Source organism: Hydractinia symbiolongicarpus, chromosome 5 (genome assembly GCF_029227915.1).
Source record: "Hydractinia symbiolongicarpus strain clone_291-10 chromosome 5, HSymV2.1, whole genome shotgun sequence".
Lineage (NCBI taxonomy): Eukaryota > Metazoa > Cnidaria > Hydrozoa > Anthoathecata > Hydractiniidae > Hydractinia > Hydractinia symbiolongicarpus.
The window spans coordinates 24,136,853-24,164,153 of record NC_079879.1 but is presented as its reverse complement, the minus strand read 5'-3'; the positions used below and the strand labels follow the sequence as shown (position 1 = coordinate 24,164,153).

The window sequence follows — 27,301 nt, the reverse complement described above, 5'->3', positions numbered from 1 at the left end:
CTATGCGTGTCATCTTTTCAATCAAGTAAAAATGTTCGTGCCAAAAGGGGTTATTGTGAATAGAAGATAAATTCGACCCGGCTGACAGCATTTACTCTGGCACGTGCCGGCTTACAAATATTGAAAAATTTATTTAACGAAAGTTAAAGAATTTTAATAGTTTGATGAAAGTTTGAAACTTTTAGTTTCGATAACAACGCATAATTGGCAAGCTTTCTCTTTGTTGAAACAAACATTTTTTGTTAAAGTTGGTCACATCAAACGAAAGATAAGCCAAAGAATAACAACCACTAGCAAAGGTGGCACTTTTTTCTTTTATAGAGCGCTGTCCATGTCTCCTTAGGCTTTACATTTTAAAGTTTAGTATATCCAAAAAAGATTATATTTCATCGACCACACCTAAAAATATGTTGGCTCAACTTGGAGATATACGTGTTAAAGGACAGTCAAATGTCAATCAAAATTAAAGCTTAGAATCTAGTCCGCGTGTCTTTATTATTAATTTTCGCGTAGAAATTTTATTTTACGATACAGTATTATAAAAGTTAAAAATATTATAGATTTTAAAAATTGCAATAGCCAATAATAATTCTTTAAAAATTCACGAAAATGAATAGGGTGAATGCTTTTTTCTCTCTCTTCACGATAAAATGGGTCTAACATACTTCTACAAGATTTGATAGCGTGCTCAAAGCGAACATATTTGTTATGTGGGCAAAGCACACTTTTATTGTGAATTGAAAGAGAGTGGGTTTTTTTGCTTTTCTTATGATTCAAAACAAACTTAACTGCTAAGATGATTCCGTACACGTTATTTACAGTCAAACATGAAGTTTCATTAAGCATAAGAGATCTTAAAAAAATCTAAAGAAAACTATTCAAAAAAAGTAGTTTTGAAACAAATCCTTGTGAGACATGAGACATCCACAAGAAATTAATCATCGAGGATTCAGTTTCTTTTTATTTATGGTAAGCAAAAAGAAATCAAATATCCTTTTAGACATTTCTTAGTTATAAAGGGAAAAAAATTTGTGTACAAATAAAAATTTTCCCAGGATATTTTTGACATTATCCTTTACAAAAAAAGTTTCTATGCAACTAAAAACTCCCATATCTACAAAATGACTTAATGCACGGTTGTTAAGACAAAGTGTTGGAGGTAACAGTGAAATGAGTTATAACAATTACTAATCAATTATTACATGGATAGACTAACAATAATGAAATATCCACTGTCTCAGTCTGACTTGTTAATACATGCACGTACTAAAAGTACCAATGTTCTCTTTAATAACAGCCTAATTTTAAATTCTCAAGCTTTTGTATGGGTGTGTCGCGAGATTTTTGCATTCGTTCAAGAAAATACTTATTTGCACTTTCACTTTAAATGTCATATCCTCATTTCTGTTTCCCTCTTTCAAGTGCTTGCATTAACGCACTAAAGAAAAAAAGTTAAAATTCCAGCAATATTTTAAATTATTAATATATGATCCTATATTTTAGTTGTAACCAAACGCTAGACAGAAAACGTGGAAAAAAGAGATGAATCGTGTTATCAACGTTATATGAACTTGAGTATGAAATAAATTTTAAAGTAGGTCTTTGCTTGAACGATTAAACTGCATTTCAAAATATTTCAAAAATTTCTATAACATTTTTGTTTGTAACTCAAAAAATTTGCTTAAATTTTTTTTTTCTTTGAAACGATACCAAAATTACCATGCTTTGAAGTTCTTTAAAAAACAGGGTCATTTTGGAATCAAACGACGTCACTATGACGTCATCGTAAAATTTAATTTTGGGAACCACTTCTAAATTGACTCTCATGACATCAAGGATGGTTCGTGCAAAGTGTGAAACTTTATTCGCAAAATGAACAATTCGACGCCTTAACAACTCTACTATTAGGGAATTTAGCTAATATAATAATTTTTATTTATGCTATACATTTTTAAAAAAGCAGTAAAACCTGACCTGAGACTGGCTGTTCTTATTTTTTAGCCTTTCTCAGCCTGATTATTTTCTTCTGAATAACAAGAATGCAACTTCAGATGACTTTATTATTTTCGTATTTATTAACAGTGAAGTCAATATGAATATTATTTTCCAGTTTATGTAGGTGAGAAAACAAACGACCACAAGCTAGAATAAATAATTTCCATCCTGGACTGTTTTATCACATTACATATTTTCTGTTTTTTTTCCTATAAGAAACCTAAGCTTTTAATTGAACCCGAAATATTTTTTTTGGCTTTGAAATTTTTTTGTTGGATGTTGGATTTTCAAGAATTTTTTGAGGTTTAGATGGTTTTGTGATAGCTATATGAGTAAAATTTTATAAGACTGTGCATGTTTGTTAAGCGTTTAAAATAAAAAAAACAAATTGATATTGATATGAATCTTAATTATATCAGGAACCATTTTTATTCTGCTGTTTATTAAAAAATTTTATTGTTGGGGACTTTTTAAGCCTGCTTAAGTTTCCTTAAATTTAGCCATGCTGATTCTAAGGTCGCTTCAGACTGGTTTTGTATGAAAAAGACTAAACACACTATGATTTTCAAAATAACTTCCCTTTTTGGCAATTATTTCAGTTTTAATTTATATGATATATGCCTAAGTGTTGTTCAACCATAATTGATCGCCAAAAAACTGTTTTGTAGTTAATATAGTTTTTTATATTGTCCAGTCCTAATCACATACACCTCTAAATTTTTTTATTGTTTAAAATTTGGGCCAATCAAGTCACGTTTTTTATAAAGTGTGCGATATTTGTCAAAGCTAGTATGTTCTCTAAACCTTGTCCCCAGGGCTTTTTGTCCCGCAACGGCGTTGCGCTTTTTGACAATTCTGACGCTTTTCACCTTGTTCTGCAAATGTAATACGTTATTTGGTCTGTGAAATATCCACACTAAAAGTAAGTTTATGTTCACCTTACTCAAGAAAATAGCTGGTACATAACCTATTAGCACGACATTTATATCATTCTACCTTCAATTAGTACATTGGACCCAGTAAATCTTAATCGACTAAAGCATGCACTTGTAAGTAAATGATGCAGAAAAATTTTATTATCTTCTAAGCTACTATGGCTAGCTATCCATAGGTGATAGAAGTAAACGTACGTTTTTTGCAAGAACCAGTTAAAATTGTATAATATATTATATAGATATATATTAAACATAAATATTTATTTATAGAGCTAGCTAGGTTATTTTGAAGTATAAATACTTTCTTTTTCGATTCTGCTGTATTTTTTCATAATATTTAATGATTTGTGTCTTTAGATGGTTATTTGAAAATTCAGAATGTAAAGTTATGTAAAGCTCAAATTCGATACATCAACTAAATAAAACTATCACATGTTTCTAGCAAAACTTTTCAGAAGATCCTGTTGCAGTGCATAAGTCACGCTTAGAAGAACAAGTAAATAGCGTAGTGCCTATTGATGTGTCATGTTTTTTTCTACAAAATAAGTTTCCAAAAGCTTTCCAAGACGTTATTCCCAGATATGCTTTAGTTGACCATTAGACATACTGTAATGCTCTTTATACAACTGTGGCTTTTTATTGCACTTAAAATTTTGAAGTTGCCATATTTGTTATATTGGGTGCCATCACCAATTGGCTTAGCTGCAGTTGGACTTCCTTCGGTCTATCTCTTAAAAATTGTCCCCAGGGCTTTTTGTCCCGTTCCGCTTCTTGACAATTGTGACGCTTTTCATCTTGTTTCCACCTTTCACACTAAAAATAAGTTTAAACAACCATAATGTTCATCTTGCTCAGATAGCTGATAAATGACATTTATATCATTCTACCTTCAATTAGTACATTGGACCCAGTAAATCTTAATCGAGTAAAGCATGTACTTGCTGCAGAAAATTTTTTATCAGCTTCTAAGCTAGTACGGCTAGCTATCCATTTATTAAATTAAACCAACCATGTTATGTTATGCTGGTTAACATCTAGGCGAGTAAAGACGAACTGGTAAAAGTTATTAAAGTCAAAACTACAACCGAGCTTGTATTGTGTCACTAACAGTTCGTAATTTGCTGCTATTTTTTAGGACAAAGCAGAAGGGTAGTAAAAACCAGCCGATCAAACTTTCTGAAAAACAAGGTTCTGTCGTCAAAGCCGTTAGTAATCATTCCAGAATTAATAATGTGGAAGAAAAATATAACGAACATAGGCAAAACATGCAAAAAGTATATAACTTATTTTTTCGTTTTGTATTTCCTCTGACTTCTTGTAATATTGTCGCAGAAAAGTCGCAGACTATAGTACAGTGAAAATTGAGTTAAAGAATCCTATTTAAATGTTCCCTCTCCTTAAAATTTCAATTAGTGGTTTCTGTATCGAAATAGTAACAAAACTAAAGCAAGAAATAAAATGTTGTTTATTTCACACCACTATAGCTGCCAAGGTAATAAAAATGATTGAAGAAAAGATTTAAATGTTAAAATCAGCTATGAAATAAAAACAATAATACAGAAACAACAGTCAAGACGGAAACAATTTCCCATGATGCATAAAAAAAAACGTGATTTTCATGTTAGAATCTTTTCACGTTAATTGGTAATTAATTTCGAAAATTACATTTTAACGAATGCAAAATTGACTATATAAGTGGCAATTAATAAATGTCGACAATTCAAAGAAAACTGTGACAAGAAGAAGATTGTTGCGAATTTGCAATTAAGGTAAGAATTTATTCATACAGTTTATATAGTTTTTAAAAATTATTACTTTCCTCATAATCTTATACTAATTTTTAGAGTTATTTATTTAATATTGTTAAAGTTAGAAATAAAATAAAAAAAATAAACATAAAAAACACATGTACAAAAGCCGTTTTCCTAACTGGTTTAAATACTATCTTTTTTATCCACAATGTTTGTCTACATGTAGTACTTCACTACTTATCAAGTTTAACAAATCTTTTGAAAGAGTCCTATCCTTTTTTCTTCTCTTTCTTGCTGTAGTTCTTCAATTTTATACATTTCTTGATTCTGTGTATTTCATTTCAGATGGAAATGAATGTAATTGAAGATGAAGGAGACACCTCGTTCAATTATGGAAAATTAAAAAAACCGAAGAGAAAAAACCAAAGCCAACAATCTCACAACTACTTTTATCTACTTGCTGCATTAACGATTTTCGCTTTTGTTTTGATTATCATTGCACTTATATTAATTAGCCTGTTGAAAGTTGGTGTAATCGTTCCCAATGAGACACAATCATTAAAGGCAAAGATGCAAGATGAAGCTTTTCTGGTGAGTAGATAAGACAAGATCGAATCTGCAAAACCAATGCATTATAAAAAAATGGAAATATTGTTACCAAAGTAATATAGAGGCTATGGTGATGGACCAATGCCAAATTTTTTATGAAATAATAATGTTACTCCTAAGTTATTATACTAAGTCAATGAAAATGTTACAAACGCGCGGAAAATATATAAAATATCGAAAATCGACAAGGATTTATTTATTTCCAGATGGAAAAATTAAAAAAAGCTATGGAAAGTCCAAGAAAAAACGTGACAAATTCCTTACTTTTGAATAACGGGAGTAAAAAAACAAATAAATAAAATTAGCTACCACTTCCAAGTTAGTTTTATTTCTAGATTCATGATATGGCAAAGAGGATTGACAAACAGGAACAATCTATTTCCATTCTTCAACATCAGGTCAGAATTAGTATACACTTTAATTATATTACTCTATCAGAGCTTAAAACCCCTCGACAACGTCATATCCCATTTCTAACACCACGTATAGATCAACGATGGAAAACACACCAATGTTCAACGGAATGAGTTTACGTATGCGTGGTCAAATGTACTAAGATACTGAACGTGCGGTAACGGTATATACAACCTCTCTTAAAAAAAACGGAATCACATATGGCATCATGTCAGTTTAAACAATGGGATAGGTATATATTTTCTAACAATTTAGATTGACAAGAAATCTCGCAAAATATCGAGATTGGAAAATCAACTTTCTAACATGCAACAAAAGGTATACCATTTTTTAATTCTAATGACGCTGTTAATTTGAAAGAAGCGAATGAAGCTTTAGTTGTTGGGAAAGGAAACAATTTTATGATTATTTTCTACGTATTTAAAGTCGTAAAGAAAACCGCCGTATCCCGGATACTATTCTTGGTTTGCATATTATGGTGGTCATTTCTAAGATGGTAATTCCTATGTTGTGGCTTTAATATCTTACAAATCAGTTTGGATTATTTCCACTTGGTTTTAAATATGGAATCCATTTATAATTTAGTACCATGCACGACAAAACAGGGATTTTTACCACGTTCGTTGCATGTTCCCACAGATCTTCCTTCTCCAATTAAAATCCAGTAAAAAACCCCGCCAATTATGAAGTCGCTTAAGTAGTAATCTCGGCTCTTTCTATATTAGATTTACACTTGAACTGGTCAAAGTTCACTTATGAACGCTCAGGGCGGACTTAGTAAATTGGATCTTAGATTATTTTTTTAAATTAAAACTCTTAAGTTGTGCTAATTGCTGCTGACATCAGCGTTACCCTTCATGGTATCTTACATGGATTACTCTGTAACTATGTCATATTACAAAATGCCATTAGCGAATTCTTAACATTGTTTAGCATGCATTTGCATAACAGAAATTGCACTTTGATTTTTTGCCTACTTTGAAACCTGCCCAAAAAACTACTGTTTTTTTTGTTACTGATTGTAGGCTATGGATAATGTCAAATTATTGTTCTTTATTTATATGTCCATATTTAGATATCTCCAATTGGTGATATGTTAATTCACCTGAATGAAGAAATAAAAACGCTAAATATGACAGTAAGTTACTGTTATGTGTACACGTTTCACAACGTATTTATAAATGAGGAAAAGCAAAGGGAAATTACATCATTTTTCTAGACATACTCAAATACACATGCGTAAATATTTGATTACTCATTACATGCAACCAGAATTTGTACAATAAGGTAGGGAAAGAGAACAAATTATACATAATTTAAAGATAATTTAGATATGCCAAGAGTGTATGGAAAGGAGTTCCTGAATTACTTTCTGGAGTCAAATGAAGCTATAAAATGTAACAGTTATGCTAAATCTTCATGCTGCCTTTTTTCATTAGGAAAACGATTTTAAAGATTAAAACCATGAATGAAAAGTTGAAACCAAAAGCAATGATATATTTAACCCTTAGTTTATTGTTCACATTTCCTTTAAATGGTATTATTATTTTTCTAGAAGGCCGGCATTATGCAGAAAGTTAATATTCAAAACAACTCCATGGAAAACTTAAACAAACAGGTATAAAACGCTCGGACAAACAGGAAATTAACTGCTGCGCAGTAATTATTAAGAAAAATCATTTCGCTAAAATCATTGCATTTTCTCTTTTTACAGGTAGAAAGTTTGAAAACCATAGAGAAAAAACAAAACATGGATATCTACAACTTAACTATAAAGGTAAGGTAGAATTGCTGACAACATATACTATCTGATCGATACAAAAACTTCCGACTTTGTCATTACTATATGTTGATCTGGAACAATCTTATCTACCCATAGCCAGCTAACATCAAGTCAAGATATGCTGTAGTTTTATAGTTTCTGTTTAATGCATTAAAGGTAGTATGCAATTATATATGACTTAGCAAAGAATGACTCAGCTGTTTTCTTCCGGGGATTCTTCACAAAAATTCAAGATAATGCGTGTTAACACAACATAAAACCCACATGCCAATTTCCTGGGAATCCCCTTTGCAAAAAAGAAAAAATAAGACACAGATGGGTTACTACGCGACAGGTTGGCTTTGTTTATAAGCAAAATAAAAGCAAACTTATTCAAACATACACAGTGAATTATATTTATGTAGCATAACTTAGCAACTTTTAACTTAGTTTAAAATGTGCAAGCGTGTGTATATTGCTACGTCGCTACCTAACAAAATATTTTAAGTTTATTTATTTTAGTTCGTTAACTATATTTCATATGAAAAATTATTCTACATTGATAACGCGTTGCATCCCGTTGTTTGTGTTAATTATGCCGCCATTTCTTTTTAAATTTTTACTTTTCGCCATTTTCGCTACTAAAACACGTGACTAAAAGCAATGTTTTTTTTGAGTGATTCAGTTGCTGAATTCAACATGCTTCATTGTGTTTTATATTATCGCACATTGTCTTTGATTACCTTTATGTTTTTTGATTTTTTTAAAAATTGGCAATTTACTCATGTATACATTCACAAAAAAGTGGGCAGTTTTAAACAGTGGGAGTACTTCAGGTTACGTAACGAAACATTTCAAATACAATTTCAAGATAATAAAAACCATCTATCTCTATCAATATCGTCTATGTCTGTTATTACTTTTCATAACCTGCTTGAATTTTTTGAGTGTTGCATTAAATGCAGACAGAAAACCAATGTGCCATAGTGCAGTATTTTGAATTTTATAATGCATAGTGCCTGTAGCGTTCAAAAAAAGTGTCGCAGAAATCAAATTAATTTGATCTACTGCAACATTTTAAAAATGTATGACTGCTAACTTAAAATAAGAAGTTTGCGCAGGCAAAATGTGTGCTTCTTACAAACGTTTACAACAAAATCATAAACCTGCTGCAAAAGAAAGAAATTAGAGCACTAGCAATCACAATACGAGCGCGGCTATTTGAGATTTGTAGTACGGTTAAAGTAACCAACATAAAGTGTGGCTGCGCTCCACTTTGGCGTTACATTAACCTGTTTTATAGCTATTATGAAGGGGGTGACTCCCTGATGATTAGTTACGATAACGACAATTGGTTCATTCAATTCTTAACATTCTCCCAAAATCAACATGCCCTTAAAACGCAACGACATTTCGTTTTAGGTAGCACAAATCACGGAAAAAGTACTTATCCTTGTAAATGCAACGTTCTTCTTAAAACAGGAGGTAATAATAATGGAATAGTTTAAAAAAAGAACCCTTTGTTTTTTATATCTGCTTACTTATTTCTACTAACACATTGTCTTTCTTTCCACTCACAGAATCAAGATATTAATCGCAATATTGCAAATTTTATAAGTCACTCTAACAACACGGTAAGAGCCTCTATTTATTCATCTAAAAAAATGGAAAATAAACATTAGTTTGTCATGGACTTCTCGCATGTATGTGGCAAGAATGTCAACATGTAGATGCTCTGATGCTGTAGCTAGATATATCTTTATTATTTTCGAGTTAAAATCCAGCGCAATTAAATGCGGGGTGAGTTAAAGAGTCTTTAGACTTTCATTCTCCTTAAAATTAACTTATGGGTTAAGCACATTAAAGGGATTAACGGAATATCTACAATTGTAGAGAAAATTACATTTTCTTGTCATTGTTTACATCTTTTTTTAAATAAGATCAAGAGCTTCAAATGGTCAATACTCTGCTCTAGCACTTCTGCACAGCAGGGTTGTGCTGGCGTCAGCAACATTTAAAAAGTTTCAAACGTGTGGATTTAACCAAATAAGTAGGATATGACGAAGTCTTAAGTCCGGCGTGATTTAAACACTGACAACATCTATTCGCAACTCCAATAAAGATATAGCACAGGTAACCAATTGTGGTCACCAACGTTAAAATTGGCTGTTAAAATTCATTATACTTAATATTATTTTGTAATGTGATTACATGATCGGCGCGCCGATAGCTCTACCAAAAAGCATCCTTGTTAATTTTAGGTTACTGTTTTACAAGGAGAGGATAAGAAGCAAAATAATAAACTTCTCGAAGCAGAAAAAAAGGTAAGGTAATTTTTTAGGATCGCATTAATGGAAAATCTTAGACGCATTTAATTTTACGTCCTTCATGTTTTTACTTTTTAATTTGAACGTTACAGGTGAACGAAACAATATTTGCGCTTCAGCAAAATGTAAATGAAACAAGTAAGCTAGTTTTATATATGACACAAGAAAAGATACATTTGTTGATGAAATTGGTATTTCGATGGACTGTGTATTGCATATAACGTCATTTTTTATTTTAGGAGCATATGACGCAACATTGGACAAGCAAAACACTATGGTGAGATTGAAATATTTTGCAACTGTTCAAAATAGACATATAGACAGTTTTTACAACTTAGTAATAATCCCACTGATGAGACGATTGTATTTTTAGAAACGCTTCAACTTTTTTCATTAGATCATAGAATTAAAAAAGCAGATGAATGAAAGTGTCAACACAACCAAAACATTGCAAAATTCGGTATGATGTTCGCAAAGATATACTATAATACACGACCAATGAAAATGTTCTTTTAATGTTTTTCGAATGATCTTTCTATTAGATTAAAGTTTTGGAATTTCAACAAGTAAATACATCAGCTGGATTTAGAACTGAGGTACCTTTTTTGTTAATAACAAAATGCTGTACCAAACTATATCTTGAATTGTTGTTTGTTTATTGAACTTTAACGTTTAATTCTAACTAACTATGGAGCACTAAGACAAATGCACAGTCGTATTGATTTATTTGTAGCGAAAATCTGTAGAAGTTTTAATAATAGCCATTTACCCCATATGGTCCCGCTCAATTATCTACTAGATATACACATAATTTATTGCACCTCGCAATTTTTAACTTGACTAATGCGCGACTAAGCATTTACATTTCGCTTTGTCCCATACAGAGATCGTGAATACATTTTGATGCAGCAAGTTTCGTTTTTAGATCAATGGTCTAAAAACTAAAGTTAAAGACTACAACTTTGGTACGTATACCATGCTTTTGTTTGGCATAGAAGCTACTAAATGAATAACGCTTAAGGAAGTTAGGTTTTGGGTCATGTTACACGAAAACAAAAATATTAGTTACATTTTCCTAAAGATATTCGAAATCACAATAAATTTTTATTATTTATATTTACACATAGACCTAGTGGCAAAACTATCATACACAAGGTACAATGATTCAATGTATGTTTTCTCGAGGACCAAGAAAACATGGCTGGACGCGGAGAGGTATTGTATCAGCGTTAATGGACACTTGGCAAGCATTCTATCCGCTGACGAAAATGCATTTCTTAAAACTCAAATGAATAATAGGTAGGTTTGATACCAAGATCAAGTTTTGTCATATAGAAGAAAAACTACTTTGCGTATCACTAAGATACTGCCTGGAAAGGAGCGGGATTCGATCTGCGGTCCTAAAAAATAGTACCCAGTACACCACGTACGGCAATATGATAGCAATGAACTCAGATTGTTTAGTGTGCATATTTTAAAAGTAACTTATCACTTTCACAATATATAATTGTATTGAATTGTACAGAACGAGCATTTTAGCAATTTTAAGTTTCGAGTTTCATACTTTAATTGTTTTAACACAATATTATCACAAACCATTTTTGTGTAGCAGATTTTTCGGACTTATTCTTTAACACTGGTCTCCTGGAGCATTAAAAATGATATTGTCGTATGTACAACTGGTTAGTTTTTAATCTCGCAAGCAGAATTCATGTTTTGAAGGAATGCTTTTTAAAATTACGTCGTGCTTATGTATAGGCTGATCAAATGTTTAATAGTTGGAGGGGGGAATCATTTTAAAGAGGTGATTACGAGTCAAGGCATAAAAGTAAATGTATTGAAAGTTCATTTTGTAGTTAATAGCATTTAGCATTCAAATCATTGACTTTTTACTAAGGGCAGATGCAAAACATATTAACATAAAGGTTTAAAAACATTTACTTACAAAAAATTTAAAAAGTTTGGGGTATTAGACAGGTCCAAGTGTCAATACAGGGAATCCAAAACTTCTGAAATGGTTAGCTGTGGTTCAGGGATGCAGTATAGTCAAAAAACATCATTTATCACGTTTAAAATAAATAATAGATTTTTATTTATCATTTAGAGGATTTAAGTCAATTTTTATTGGTTTCCACGACAGACGTGATGAGAGTGAATTTAAATGGAGTGATGGTTCTTCTGTTACTTACAAAAATTGGGACGCTGGTGAACCTAACAACTTACGTAATGAAGACTGTGCATCAATGCTCAAATCTGGCCTTTGGAATGATCTGTTTTGTTCAAGCAAAGAGGAATATTTTGTTTGCAAGATGTCCTCCTAAGAATATCCCGGAAATGTTAAGAAACGAATATATAGGCCTAGCAGAAATATCTGGAACAATTAGAAGTTGTGTATATTCTTCGTTTCCTTGAATTACGCAGACTTTAAAAGTTTTATATCAACTTCCATGAATTTTAACATCAATTTTTTTTCAACAGCCATGAGAGTAATAATTATCTTTTTTAGTATACTGTTCTAGGCAATCACAGAGCCTGACTGAGATATAGAGTAACGTTTGACAACAAATACTTTATGATAAAATGTATAGAAAGTATGACGCTTAATAATACATTTCCTACAAAGAATTATTAAACTTTTTGTCTCGCTCAGCCTTTCTCATAAATCCTACCTTTCCATGTATTATTTTTGAATATAAGTTCTTGCGTTTCTTAAGAGTGGTCAATGGTTACTGCGTTTACGTTATCCACAATTCTGTTACGTTTTGTTACTACTTCTGGAAACAATTATACTATAGCTCAGGAAATTTCAATTTTATTGATACATAGGGCAAGTAAACACCCTTTAAATTATTTTGGTTACACTAAATAACATGCTACCCATTACAGTGCTATTCGAAAAAAGAATTGTCACAAAGCTTACAAAAATGACACAGCTTGTGGTTACACTAAAACTAATAACTTTATCTTTAGTAATCATCAGTTTTCCTTTAAAAATTCTTTTTCAGTCCTGTGCGATTTGAAGCAGTTTAAGTAGTGTAAAAGGTAAAGCTAATATCGATGTTATATATTACTTCTGGCGGGTCAAAATAAAGACCAAGACGCTCGCGCAATCGCTGTGAATGTTGCGTGTTACTGCCGGAGGTTGATCCAGAGAAAGGAGTAAGAACACGCCACGCGCTTTATTTTCGTGGATATATGATAAAATACACTTTTTATATTTTAAGTAAACGGTCGTGGAGATACACCCTAATTCTTTGGTAAAAGTTTAACTGGTGCAAATGCATCACTGCACCACCTCTAAACCCACCCCTACTATCTTTTATTTTTATTTGTTTGCATTGTATTGTATTAAATAAGCCGCAAGACGTAGCAAACGGTTATTGCATCAGTCGGGAAATGATTGTACAGATATCATGCTATACGCAACTACAGATTCAAGAATAACTATATTATAAAATAATTAATAAACTTTATACACGTTTAGGTAAAATTTTAAAAATAAAAATTTAAATAATAATAAATATAACTATTTACATATTAACTTCTACATTTGAGGTATCTTAAATCTATTTTTGCAAATATATAAATAATTTCAAATATATATAAAGATATATATAAAAATGTACACTAGTTTTACCAGATGTTAAAAGGATTCTCTTATCTGCTTTCAACAATTCAATCGAAGACATGATTCTTTTAATGGAAATGCAGATGTGCAACAAGTCGCACCAAGAATTTTATTGCCTTACTAAGAAATCAGTTTCCTTACAAGATTTACCGGTGCATCTGAGTTCACAACCAATGTTTATAGAAATCTTTGTTTGTTTTAAATCGTTTAGATATTCTTCCCTAGTTAACTGGCTGCACTGAAATCCAGCGGGAATATAGCCACTCTGATCATTCGCCTTTTTGTCGCATGTAAATTGAACATAACTATTAGAACCTTCTGTTAATATTTTGTTGCACTTGCAGGGAGCTTGGGGATCAAAACATTGTATATTTTCGATAGGAAGAGGTTTACCATTTGCCACAATGAAAACCAAAGACATAGACATCACGATTAAAATGATTTGTTCCTGAAAAGTGCAGATAAGTATAAAGTAAACTATAATAATTATATTATAATACAAAAAACATTATCATCCATATTAAGAAAAATCAGAGTTATTTTAATTGAAATGTTTGAAATAATTAATGCACTTACCATACTTATATTTTATAATTTTTTTCCTTTTTTATCTTTTTTTATGGTATATAATTGATTGATAGTAAAGACTCCCAACAGGGCAGCCTTTATATTACTTTTACACCTTACTTGTATTTTCCCTGCTCCCTTAGACAACCAATCAAAATTCATTATCAATATCAAACGACCAATCAAAATTCATTATGTCATTTTAGTTGTAGCACTGTATCAGAGCATCTACATGATGTCTAGTTTCCATACTTGCAAAAATGGAAACGTTTATTTATAAATAGGGCGTTGTATTTGTTTAACATATGAAATCGCGAGTAGGAGGTTGTGAAGTGACTTTTTTTGAAAAACCATGTCCTACATGCAAGATTATTTTACATGATTAGAATTCCCTTTTGTTACAGCAACAATTTTTTCACTGCAGCGTAATTTTTTCACTTCGATTTTTTTTTAGATATCCTCAAAAACGATCTCAAGATTGTAAGGTAATGGAAGGGGATTTTTTTATTCATTGTTTTTACTTTCATAAGCAACAGAAATTTGTCATGTTTTCGAAACTGCATATTCTTGAAATCCATATAACAGTTCTGAAATATGATATTTCTAACTTAAAATATTTTGCAGCTATTAAAAATAATGACCACATACCAATGGAATGCGCTATGTAAACAATGTCTTCCTGTTAGCACATAATTTTATTAGCTACAAACACACAAGAATGAAGGTTGAACAACTGACTACAATTTTCCCGCAATTTTTTTCCCGCCAATCAAGCGCTAATAAGATCGATGTAGCACTCAATCGCAGAGATTGTTTTACTTTCGTTGATTTTATCAGGTTTTAATGAGCAGTGTCAGTTAATAAATACTTCCTTATACTGTTTCATAAAAACTGATACTGGGATTAAAAAAAGTTTTAATGTTGTTCGTCATGCCAATGAGTTGTTAGTTTGAACAGCAAAATAATTTTTTCGTGCTCCATGTAAATTAATTTTCTCACGTGTTTGTTTATCTAACGTTTAAAATTTAATCAAAACATTATCAAATTCAGAACAAATATGTTAAGAATTGTATCATGTTTCAATATACTATCATCCTCACGTGGTTACAATTTCATTGCGTCATTTGATAAATCTAACTTCGAACACGTTTTGACTCATAGTTATAAGAAATAGTTATTTATATTAGAGCGAAGAATGTTGATTCACACGGGCGGAGTATTGTTAAAGGAGAGGTGAACTGCGCTGCAGCACGGCTGCTGAATAGAGTTCATGATAATAGTGTTGATTCTAGTGTTGGTCTGCTGTATGAAAATATTCCAGCTGTCGCGGCAAAAAAAAGTCAAACAATGACTAATATTTTAATACTGAAAATATTCGTACTTATATATATAAATTAATCTTTTTAACATATAAAACGATAGATTTTCACCTAAAACTTTGCAGATGACAATGACAACACACTTGACCCAAAATATAAAACAGTCTTTTATAAATACCAGTTTTGTTGACATCTTTTTGAGTGCTAAATCATTTATAATTTTTACACATTTGCCAAAAGGGTGACTAAAGTTATTAAACAATGGGATATATTTCTCATTATTGCGGTCATGGTCATGATTAATACAGTCTGTAGAAAGAAACATACAAAATAATTAAAGGGGCTACAAAACAGCTGTTGGTTTTCAATTTTAGTGCCTTACATTGGATTAAAATTGTTGGTATGGAGGTTTAAAGGCCGTTTCGGATTGGAATTGTTGGTATTGAGGTTTGAAGTGCTATCTGCTACATGTCCACTTCTAAATACTTTATATTTGTATTAATATTTCTATGTTGAAATAAACTATTCATTGCAACTTTTATCACGAGCAACTCTTTATATTAAAAAAATTAAAATACCTACAAGAAATAACTAAAACTTAGGATCGAGGTGACCCGGTTGATGTTTTACCCACATCACACGAGGCAGACGGATAGATTAAAGAAAGATAGAGATGCAGATAGAAACAAAGAGGGTGAAGATAGAAACATTTTGTGACTTCTTTATTTACCCTTTACTTACGGAAATATTGAAAATTTAATCGAAGAAAATTAGGCAACCATTAGGAACTTTTGATGTAGATTTTAGCCGTAAAACAGGCAACTTGAAATGTGATCAAAATTCTAAGATGCTTTTAAAAAAATTATTTAAAAATTATTGTGTGAATGCTAGCTAAATGAGATGTCGATAAACTGAATCCTCTGTGTCTTATGTTAACTCAATTTTGAACATTACCTAAGATTACCTAAGTTGTTTCTTTCGTTATAAAAAGCATAAAGGGTGATCGAAATAATTTATGACACACGTACCTTCGACGATATGTTACGTATATATTATTAGTGATGTCATCATCCGGTTCACTCTCTGCAATAAAATGTATAGCTCATGTGTTTTGAAGAAAAGGTTATTGAGAAACTGAAGTATTGAAACTTCTTACTTGGTTCGTTAACTCACAGATTTTAAATAGGATACATTGCCTAATTTTAAATTCGAATTGTCCATCGTTCTTATGGCAGAGATTAATGTCAGTTATTTCCACCAGTTTCCATGCTTTTAGGCCTCAAAACCTAAAGGGTCAATGCAACGTCTTCACAAAAAACCGAATGTGACTGTTGACAAATGAGATAAAGAAAATGGTCTTAGGAAACGCCAGTTTACCAACTTGTAAGTTCAAGTCAATTTAACCCTATTCATACCGGCCATTTTGGAGCCGCTTAAAACCGGCGGTGTGCACATAGGGCACATGGTCCTTTAAAATTGTTCATTTAGTCCTACGGCTCTGAAATTTTGACTGGATAACATTTTAACATTAATGTACCACTATAAAATATATTTTGTAAAAAAAAAACTTTTTGGGCGGTCACACACAGGGGTACAAAGCGCGTTTTCGGTCTTTTTGGGTGAAATGGACAGAAATATAATAAAGAGCGAAAATCAACAGGTAAAACATTGTATGCAATGTTTTTCCTTTTGTTAGATTATAAATTATTAGTCTTGATTCTCAACCACTAATGTTGAAAAATCAATTTTGTGTTAGTGAGGAGGACCTCACAGATTAGAGAAATTTTGAATTTTTTTTTAAAAATTTTTTTTTCAAGATTTTACATTTTTATGAGAAATTTTCTTAAATGATATCATAATAAGCAAGATAAATTTTGTCCCAAGGTGCATAAACTGGGTATAGAGATTATTACATTTTACATATCAAAATAGAAGAATCTTTTCAGTGCCATCTTTTTTACTTATATGAAACTTTGTACCAAGAAATATAAAAATGTCGTTCTAAATGTTCATATTAGAATACATGTCATCATCAATAGGAATACTATAATAACTTATTAGTAACCTTATTTACTGCTAAATGTGATTTTTATAAAGTATATAATCATGTAAGATTTATTTGAAACAAAAAATATCGAATTACGGAAAGTCAGATAATTTAAATATTTGGGCACGACCAGAAGACTGACCGATGTGACCGCGTGGCAGGCCAAAAAAAAATTTTACACCTTGAATTGACAAATTCTTAATTTCTAAACCCTTATGAAGAAGGTAGAAAAAGTATTATTTTATAAACCAAACATATTTCTGTAAGAACACAAAGATTCCATACAATTTAGTGACGAGACTGAAATGCCAAGTTAAGGATATATTAGGGTTAGAAATATGAGGTTATCATCAAATGTATTTTGCTACATTTACTGCAGACATACTATACTTTGTCAATCCCAGGTAAGTAGCTGGCAAATGCCTACTGACTATTTCCTCATGGGTAGTAGTATTTACTAAATGAATTAGCACAAAAATAAGTTTTTGTGACATTATGACAAACATTGAAAATTTTGAAAGAGCCTGTTATATGACGCAGTTCCAGGAATTTCACTTATTCTCCAGTTAGTTGCAAGTAAATAGAACCACAATGGTTAGAAGCTTTAACAGTCATACTGTTTCTAGAACATAGGTCACTTTAACGCCTCTGCGTGTGAGGCGTGGTAAGTCAAAAATGAAAAGTTGCCCAGCGTAGCTACGACTTTTAGATAACGTTATATAATTTGCCATTTTTTGTGCTCTTAACAAACGAAATATCTTTCAAAAGAAAACGACGAATAGATATTTTGTAGACAAGTCAATGTGTCAAAACTAATCACAGGAAAAATATTTTGAATAATTTTCTGCATATTCATAACATAAACATCTTTGAAATTCTGAACTCTGGCTAGATCGTTGACTATTATATAAATTTCTTTTTTTTTTTCTGTAAAGAAACTACGACTAAATTTTATAACTTAAGCTGAAGAGCATTGTAAAGGGCTTTATTTATTTATTTATTTATTTATTTATTTATTTATTTATTTATTTATTTATTTATTTATTTATTTATTTATTTATTTATTTATTTATTTATTTATTTATTTATTTATTTATTTATTTATTTATTTATTTATTTATTTATTTATTTATTTATTTATTTATTTATTTATTTATTTATTTATTTATTTATTTATTTATTTATTTATTTATTTATTTATTTATTTATTTATTTATTTATTTATTTATTTATTTATTTATTTATTTATTTATTTATTTATTTATTTATTTATTTATTTATTTATTTATTTATTTATTTATTTATTTATTTATTTATTTATTTATTTATTTATTTATTTATTTATTTATTTATTTATTTATTTATTTATTTATTTATTTATCAAATATTTATACGGGATTGCCAATTTAGATTAAATACAAGTATATACATGTACAATTCTGTTGTCAATATGGGTCCAGTGAAAAAAAAATTGTCAAAAATTAAAAAAATGTTGTTTAAGAAGAAAAGAGACTTTAAAACATTGATAGATAGAAGGATTAAAAGTAGAAAAAGACAAAAAAACATGACTAAAACTAGGATAGACTGAAGCTACGATAGAAACTACCACAAAGAGATGTAAGATGAAAAATTTCTAAGCTGATACGACACAAACAATGCTTTGTTTCGTCTATCGTGGTCACGCTGCCAGTTTTTATACTTGCGCCTTGATTATCTGCGTATTTGTTGTCACACCTACTTTAATCAAAATCTACCTTGCATTTTTACATATTGGTGCCTAAACATTCATACATTGCTTTGCAGTATGACTGAACAGTAAATAGTAGCGCATATTCTGTTCTCACGGTTCGTTGGTCATATTTGGCGACTCTCCATGTCAGAATTTTTTTGCTAAGTTGTATAGTTATCATTCTTACTTTTAAATGTATCTATTAGACACTAGCCTGCCAAATTTTAACCCTATTTGGTCCCGGGGGATTCCCCCTGACCCCGCTGACGTTTTTTTTAATAACTACTTAACGATAAGCTGCATGGCTATGATACTTACTGATTTTCAGTATTTATCTATTAGACATGCCAAATTTTTAGGTCCCATATCTTTCAGAGGCTTTGATATTGGCTATTTCTCGAAACTACACCTAAAAATCTCTATGAAACCCTTTTAATGGGGAAAATATAATAACTCTTCTTAGGATTATCCTTAGAACTTGAACATGCAACACCACCTTGTTTCATCAAAAAGAATCATTCTCTATGTTTTGGACAAGTAATTAATCCGATTTCCCAATTTTTTGTATTTTACCCCAAAATCAGAAAAAACCGGATTTTCGAGCAATTTTTGGAAACTTATCATGCAATCTATGTAAAAACCGAAAAATATTTTAAATAAATTTATGTAGCTTTCAGAAACTTTAAACAGAATGTAAAAATTTTCCCTAGAACTAAAGTAATTGAATTTTAAGCAAATGAAGGTCATTTGAACAAATATCAAGCTTTTGATGATGTCACATAAAATGTGCTGACGCAAGCAAAAATGTATTGATGTCATTTTGTTCATTTTGTGACGTAGTATAAGTGTGCCAAATTTAATTAAATATGAACAAGCCTATAAAACGTTATGGGGGGCCGTATCCGTCCCTCCCTGTCATAATATGTTTGAAAAACCCCGGACCGAATAGGGTTAAGGTCCCATACTTCCCAGAACCCTGAGGGATAGGGCAAAACTGGATACCATTCCCATTGAAAGTGAAAACCTTCTCAGAAATTTCTTTATACAATATTCGAAACAAATAAAAGCAAATTATAGCAGTTAAAAGTTTTATAATATGCGCCTTCAAAAATACCTATATTGGAGCATGTATGTTGCCTAACATGCAAGTTTTAGAAAGCCCTGAACAATTATCCTGCGGTGACCATAAATTCTGAAAGTTTGCTGAGAGTTAGAACTTGAAATTTTCAAAAATGGAGAGTGGTATGTGTTTCTGTGATATGACAAACAAGAACAATCCAGAATTGTATACTTCCGTCAGAAATAATTTTGAGTATAGCAGACTTTAACTTTACATATTTTCTAACTGGAAAGCACCGCGGAATAGAAAACTTCATACCGAAAAGAAGTGAAATCTTCGAGTTATTATGGCCAGGCGAGTACAAATACAATCCTGAGATAAACGCAAATAAATTTTTTAAAAATTCCTCTTTAAATTGAATAAATTGTTACGCGCAATTGAACGAGTCCGGTGCCATCAATTTGACATTTGTAGATCATCTACACAAGTAAACCCTGACGAAGTCACTTCAGTATAACGTCAACTTGGACTGAAAATTCCTCTAAGTCATTTGCCCTCCATTGTACGAATATTTGTGCCATTTTCTATCGCAATTTGATGTCTTCGGCACTTTTTTAGCCTCGCACCCCTCCCCTCCCCAGATTTTCAGGAGCGCCTAAAAAGCCTGGTCTTAATAAAGTTAAATTCGGAAACTTTTAAACTATTCGGTGGTCCGTGGATAAATCCATGCGTTCTCCCGCCCTTTTTTTACCGTATTTCGTGTGTCTCGCTACTAAATTTACTATTATTGGGTGACAGACAGACGTATACGGGTATTATAATATAGATCAAACATACCTAAAGGTGATAAAATACGTGCCCTGTAAATTTCATTTCAGAGCGGTTTCACTTTAACAATTGACCTGTCGTCACTAACAACCATCATTCATTAATTAAGACAACACTAACAAAAAACATATCTACAAAGAACTCAAACTGCGTGATTGCGAAACAACTTCACCGATATTGCAACAGATTACATAGACTTGCTTGGCATGCCTACTGAGTATATACTAAAACACATGGTCTAGTTACGTGTAAGTTAACAAAATCAATTCGTGTACACTTTGCTTTGCTTTTGTTTTGTGGCTATTTTGTTTGTTTTTTCTTTTTTGCTATGCTTAGCTTTTTTATAAAACATGGAAATGTTTATGCTTAGAAAGAATATTCCACGTTTTTGCACGTGTCAAATACTAGGTAATAATATTTAGGGTGTTATCTTTATAGCTGTATTTTGTGCATGTGCAATAATCAACTACAACCAATGACAATTGCATTGAAACACCATGAATGATACTGATACTGTGTCAGAATTGCTCATGCTGGACTGTTCCCTCTTCGCCTTTATCAATATTGGCTTTACGCGGTGCAAGTTATTTCAGCATCCTGGGACAATATCTGCCAGCGTATTTAAAAATTTAAATTGACGATTTCAAAGAGACACAATAATTTATTACTTAAAAAGCATTTTTCTGCAAGAAATTCTTCAAGAGCATACTCTAACTTTTATCGTTGATTGATAAAAAAGCATGTAGAAGTAGTAAAAAGACATTTGGTTTGTTAGAAGGCTTCTGTTATGATAATTCATAATGAAGATAAAATGAAACCTGCACAAAGGTAAAATAAAACAAAGACCTTGCATGACGCCTCAGCAATAGTTTAAGAACTGATAGATCCTTTCTGCTATGACATACTAAACAACGCATTCTCGGCAGAGTAAGTGAAAATTGGACGCTGTATCAGCAAATTTTCTACATTCCAGAAATCTTTCTCTTGTGAAAAAAATACATAAATTGCGAAAGACTGTTATTGTCCTATTTAGAAGACCGGAAATTGGAGTAACAATATAAAAAGGGTGCAATGAATGAGCTTAATGCAATATTCTTCACTTAGCCACTACGTCATTTCTTAGAATTTTTGAAAACTTGCTTTCATCACCAAATCAGATGGTTTTTATAAACATAAACACAAACAAACAAGCAAACAATTTTTCTCCCTGTGTCCTCATGATCTGATTTGTTTTAGTAACGGTTTTGTACAATTGAAGAAACAAACCTTTTTATTGAGATGTGACATATCACTATTTGTTCTGATTGGATGGATAAAACAATGGAAAAACCTCGATGCAAGGTGCATTATTTGTCCATTTACTTCACGAAAATCATCATTTACCAGCTTAACACAATAACTTGCAGAGTTCAATGCTGAAAGGAATTTGAACCAGCTATAAAAATGGTGAGTAAATAACTTCGTTGTATATTCGTAAAAAATGAGTACAAGTAGAAATTTACAAGCAAGAAACGCAGAGCAAACCACGGAACGTAATCGAAAAAATTATTTTATGGTTGGAGTTTTTCAAAAACTGACTTAGTACTTGTGATTCGTATTTTTTTTCTCGGGAATCCTTTATAGATATTTACGTGAGAACATTATTGACCAAGGTAAGAAATTCAGGTGACACTCGTGTGTCCTTTCGCGGAAGTGTCACCTGAATTTGTTTTTGCCTATTTTAGGCCATCGTAGCATCATTTTAGAACTGGGATTTTTCTATTTTACTCAATGACTTAATAAGACAATCTGTACACAGGTTAAATTAATGTTTTTTGTAGTAAGTTGTTACTCAAGAGAGATGGACTGTTATATCAACTCCTGGTTATTACTTGAAAGTTGTGGTATACATAAGAATTATTATTGTTCGAAAGACTGTCAAATTTAAAAGTACTGAAAAAGTGTGGCTGCTTTCATTTTCATTGCCAAGTACAAGGTTTCCAATATCATAGTTCACAGGGAAAATTGCGGTGGACGGAAACTTACTTTTATTGATATTGAAGAGGTGTCAAAGTTTACGATATTGATATTGTAATGGATGATAACTCGAGAGGTTCGATGTAAAATCTCACCAATATTACAGTCAGCGTTACACGTTGAACTTAAAACCATATTTTTTAATTACTATTCAAGATTCACTTATTGTGGGTATTAACCAGAAGAAAACAAACAGGGCGAAACAGAAACGTATTTTTTTTAGTTATATATTACAATGGTTATTAAATAAAGATATTGAACATAGCATATAGAGTTAACATATTTTCAATTGCCAGTTGCCAAAACTCAGGAGATGGAAAATATTTCTAGTAAAACCCAATGGATCACGGAAAATTTGATAGGATAATGTAGAGTATAGTGTTTTGTTGAGAGTAAATTTATTTTTAACTCTAACGATACGTTACTTAGAAGAGATGCGTTGGTGGAGGGGATGGTAATTGTGGTTGGGTCACCATCAGAAAGGTTTTTTAAAATTTTATAAGTTGCATGTCACTTTAAGTAGCAAACAGGTAAGTTCCATCGCAGGTTATATGCCTTGTTTAAACCAATTGAGTTTGAATATGAATCAGCATCAGAAGGGTCTTGATGGTTTTGCTACTTGAAAATATAATTTCAGAAGAAAAAAAGGACTGTCTTTCTGAAGTTTACCAGTTAAGATGTTGCTTGGCACTACCCTAGATTATACACTAATATACAAGTCTTACGCATATTGATTCAAACTAATTATCATTTGAAAAACTTTAGAAATAAGAAATTCATAAAACCGTTATCGCACGTGTGTAAAACAATTTAAGATCAAATTTCAACAAAACTAATAAATACTGTATGTTTTTCTTATGTCTTATTTTGTCAAACTTTTATTCGGACACATCAATGAACTTAATTTTACATGTCAATAAAATAATTGAATGACATAAAACAAATAAGAATGTCTTCAAGAAATTGCTCATATAACATAATACGGCTAGTAAAATTTGTAAGAAAAGTGCTTGGTCAATAAAACGGCTTTTTTAACGGCTTGAGCCGCCATTTTATTTTTGTGCCTTCTTGAATGAAACTTGGATTAACTAAATACTGGTAAGACTATACACTTATCGAATTAGCCACCTCAGGTTATATGCAGTCTCTTGTCTCGCACATAATAAAACAAATGAAATTTTATCTCTTATGTCAAGTGTAGTATGGATAGGGTGAGATTATTGTCAAATTGTTAAGTTTCTCGTTAACATATTTATATTGTCTAAAATGATAATTTAATAATAAACTTTTGTTTCAGAATAATTTCATCTTGTTCATGTTCGCTGTTCTTCTTATGACGCACGTGGTTATATGCAAACCAACAAGAAAATCACATCCAGTGAAAGTTGATCACGCTTTGCTGTTGCGTCAGGCGTTATCCGTGAAAATAAAGAAAACAATGAACAAAAAAGAAAAAGTTGTTTTTGAGTATACTCCTGAATCAACTAAATCAAATAACAAGACTGGTGATGCGTACTGCAACGATCCACAAGCACCATGTAAATGTAAAAAAATCTACGCAATAAATGGACCAACTGATTTTGTTGAATATACATGCGACGAAAGTATAAATAAAGCGAACGAAAATGTACCACGTGGTTTTCAATGTGTCCAGCTCACTGGGAGAAAACTTGTTCCATTTTTGAAGAAAAGAGAAAACGGAGTAAAACGGTTTGGGTTGAAAAGGTTAATCGTTCATACTGGTTGCGAGTTGAGATGTGTTGGAAAAGCTTGCAATTAGATGATAGAAGTTAACGTCAAAAACCTAGAACACAAAAATGCGATCGATACCAGTTTAATTAATTAATTAATTTATTTTACGGTTTGGAATTGGAAACCATGTGGTGTGAATGTAACTTATATATACTTTCGTGCTGGTTGCGAAATTTTAAGTATTTATATCTGGTTTGGGAATTTCAAGAAAGATGTTTTGCAGTATTTACGCTTTTACTTATCTAAAAAGATATAGTATGTATATAACAAATGAAAGATATAAACGTATAGCGAAGAACATGCGGATCAATGAGTTTTCGTCACTATTATTTTTTCAATGGAATACACCTTTCCCGAGACTTATTCTTATGATGTGCCGCAACTTTTTCTGTTGAGTTTTATGAAAAACGGACAACCGATTTGAATTCCTTATCAATAATGTCATAAACAAAGAAAATTTCGAAACAATGCAGCAAGTAAACAACCTGTTATTCTAATTTAAAGATTTGTGGCATATCCAACCTCTTTTTGAAAACGAGGCGGGACATGGTAACTTAAGCATTAAGAAGATTTTAACTGTGATATATATCTCCTCAAAATAGCACTTTCTGTTGGCGTATCAAGTTAAACTTTTACACATAAATTAAACAACCTATGCTGAATTCAAATATGGTACTCATACTTTACGAGTTTAAAAAAAGTATGACTCATGGTCTAGGGAAAGGTGTTTTTATAGTAAACTCTCAATGCATTCCGAAAGATAGTTGTAATATTAAATGTTGTAACCAAAGAGGCAACTTTTATATGACATATTTATTATTTTCGAAAACAATTTAAAGATTTATTTTCAAACCACAACGGATGTTTACAATCACAAATAATTAGCCTTGCCTGCACTTGCCCTGTCTTCAATTTTGTTAATAACGGAAACTTAAAGAGAATTTACAAAAGTTTCTCGTAAGCCATTAAAGTGAACGTTCTCACATAAATATCTTTCATTGTACCCGACTTTAGCCCGATTCCTACAGACGCAACGTATTATAAGAAGACTCTCTTGATCGGTATACAACATTCAACAAAAGCACAGTGTTGTGATGGGACAGATTAAGAAGATTAACGCGTCGATATAATACACGGAAAATATTTTTATAAAGCTATTATCGTTTTGTTAGATTGACCCCGTCGGATTATCAGTAAACCTTTGCACAGCGATAGTAGGTATTGTTTGCGATTAAATTGGCGTCTAAGTGAATGTAAAACACGAAGCAAAATGGATACATGGGTTACAATTTTTTCTTTTTCTCGCTATCTCTGAGAACTGAGGTTATTTTACAGAGGTTATTTTATTTTATAGCTATTCAATTTTCAATAATGCATAATATGTTGCGTAGATAGAATCAGAAATATTTATAAATACTAATACTTTAAAATTAAATTGGGGTATCGATAAGCTTATCACGTCGGCAAAATTATTAGATATCGACTGCAAATGGAATTCTATTGACTTTCAGGCAACATAACCTTACCTCCTGCAAAAACCAAGACAGATAAAAATTCCTGAAAAAGCGAAATCATATTCTTAGGCTGGATTTGACAAGTAGCAATGTTTCAATTTTGATTTCATTACATATACAGGTTAGCCTCACCGGTCATGATAGTGTTCCAATCAGGTGAACCAGCTTTATAATTGAGTATGATAGGATGAAGAGTTGTGATAAATCTTACATCTTATTGGCCTACCAGCTTCCCAAATCAGACTCCCCTTCAATAGATTCAATATGGGTATTGTGTGGTCACATACAAATGTTACTTACTAGTTGAAGAAAATTCAACCGTTAAGACGAAGGGATGTCGAGTTGTCTGACATAACTTGTTAAACCCAACGATAATGAATTCGTTTCATTGCCCTAATGAAATTCGACGTATTTAGAAGTCAGTAAAGGTATTTTGGCTTAAGGCTACAAATTTCGATATAACTATTTACTGTCTTCTGAATAAGTGCTTGACCTTAACCCTATTCGGTCCGGGTGGGGGGGGGGGCGGATTCCGCCCCCCCTGACGGTTTTTTTTTAATAACTCCTGATTGCTTTGTTATATGGCTATGATGCTTACTGAGTTTCATCATTTATCTATTAGACACCTGCATGCTAAATTTTTAGGTCCCATACCTTTCAGAGGCTTTGATATTGCCCATTACTCGAAACTACCCCTAAAAATCTCTATGAAATCCTTATAATGGGGAAAATATAATAACTCCTGTTAAGATTATCCTTAGAACTTGAAACTTGCAACACAACTTTGTTTCATCAAGAAGAATCATTTTGAATAATTTGGACACGAAACTAATCCGATTTCCCGATTTTGTCGGATTTTACCCGAAAATCAAAAAAAAAACGGATTTTCGGGCAATTTTTGGCAATTTTTTATCCGATCCATGTAAAAACCGGAAGATATGTTAAATAACTTTTACTTAGCTTTCAGAAACTTTGAACAGAATGTGAAAATTCGCTCTAGAACAAAAGTAATTATAATTTAAGAAGATAGTGGCATTTTTAACAATTT

At 31.4% G+C, this 27,301-nt stretch overlaps 3 protein-coding genes across 3 annotated transcripts; 2 read left to right on the top strand and 1 right to left on the bottom strand.

Moving 5' to 3' along the window:
- Positions 1-3,796: 3,796 nt before the first annotated feature.
- Positions 3,797-12,114, top strand: LOC130646069 (C-type lectin domain family 4 member F-like). Its single transcript, XM_057452205.1, has 22 exons — positions 3,797-3,840; positions 3,969-3,986; positions 4,066-4,204; positions 4,775-4,798; positions 5,027-5,272; positions 5,626-5,688; positions 5,960-6,022; positions 6,780-6,842; positions 7,260-7,322; positions 7,419-7,481; positions 7,989-8,048; positions 8,889-8,951; positions 9,047-9,100; positions 9,407-9,469; positions 9,728-9,790; positions 9,886-9,931; positions 10,033-10,130; positions 10,191-10,253; positions 10,336-10,389; positions 10,719-10,758; positions 10,921-11,092; positions 11,934-12,114. Exons 1-22 carry the CDS (start codon positions 3,797-3,799, stop codon positions 12,112-12,114), a joined length of 1,743 nt encoding a protein of 580 aa, XP_057308188.1.
- Positions 12,115-12,797: 683 nt separating this feature from the next.
- LOC130646301 (uncharacterized) lies at positions 12,798-14,254 on the bottom strand. Its single transcript, XM_057452475.1, has 2 exons — positions 13,998-14,254; positions 12,798-13,869 (listed from the first exon to the last, which is right to left on the bottom strand). Exons 1-2 carry the CDS (start codon positions 13,998-14,000, stop codon positions 13,531-13,533), a joined length of 342 nt encoding a protein of 113 aa, XP_057308458.1. The 5' UTR covers positions 14,001-14,254; the 3' UTR covers positions 12,798-13,530.
- A 9,697-nt stretch (positions 14,255-23,951) lies between these two features.
- On the top strand, positions 23,952-25,045 carry LOC130646300 (uncharacterized). The gene is made up of 2 exons (XM_057452474.1): positions 23,952-24,085; positions 24,285-25,045. Exon 2 carries the CDS (start codon positions 24,303-24,305, stop codon positions 24,765-24,767), a length of 465 nt encoding a protein of 154 aa, XP_057308457.1. The 5' UTR covers positions 23,952-24,085; positions 24,285-24,302; the 3' UTR covers positions 24,768-25,045.
- The last annotated feature ends 2,256 nt before the right edge of the window (positions 25,046-27,301 follow it).

Coding starts and splice junctions, on each gene's coding strand:
- LOC130646069 (XM_057452205.1), top strand. CDS start 3,797: ATGACATTTATATCATTCTACCTTCAATTAGTACATTGGACCCA. Junction 8,049..8,888: donor ATAACGCGTTGCATCCCGTT/GTTTGTGTTAAT, acceptor ATTTCGTTTTAG/GTAGCACAAATCACGGAAAA. Junction 11,093..11,933: donor AAAACTCAAATGAATAATAG/GTAGGTTTGATA, acceptor TTTCCACGACAG/ACGTGATGAGAGTGAATTTA.
- LOC130646300 (XM_057452474.1), top strand. CDS start 24,303: ATGTTCGCTGTTCTTCTTATGACGCACGTGGTTATATGCAAACCAACA.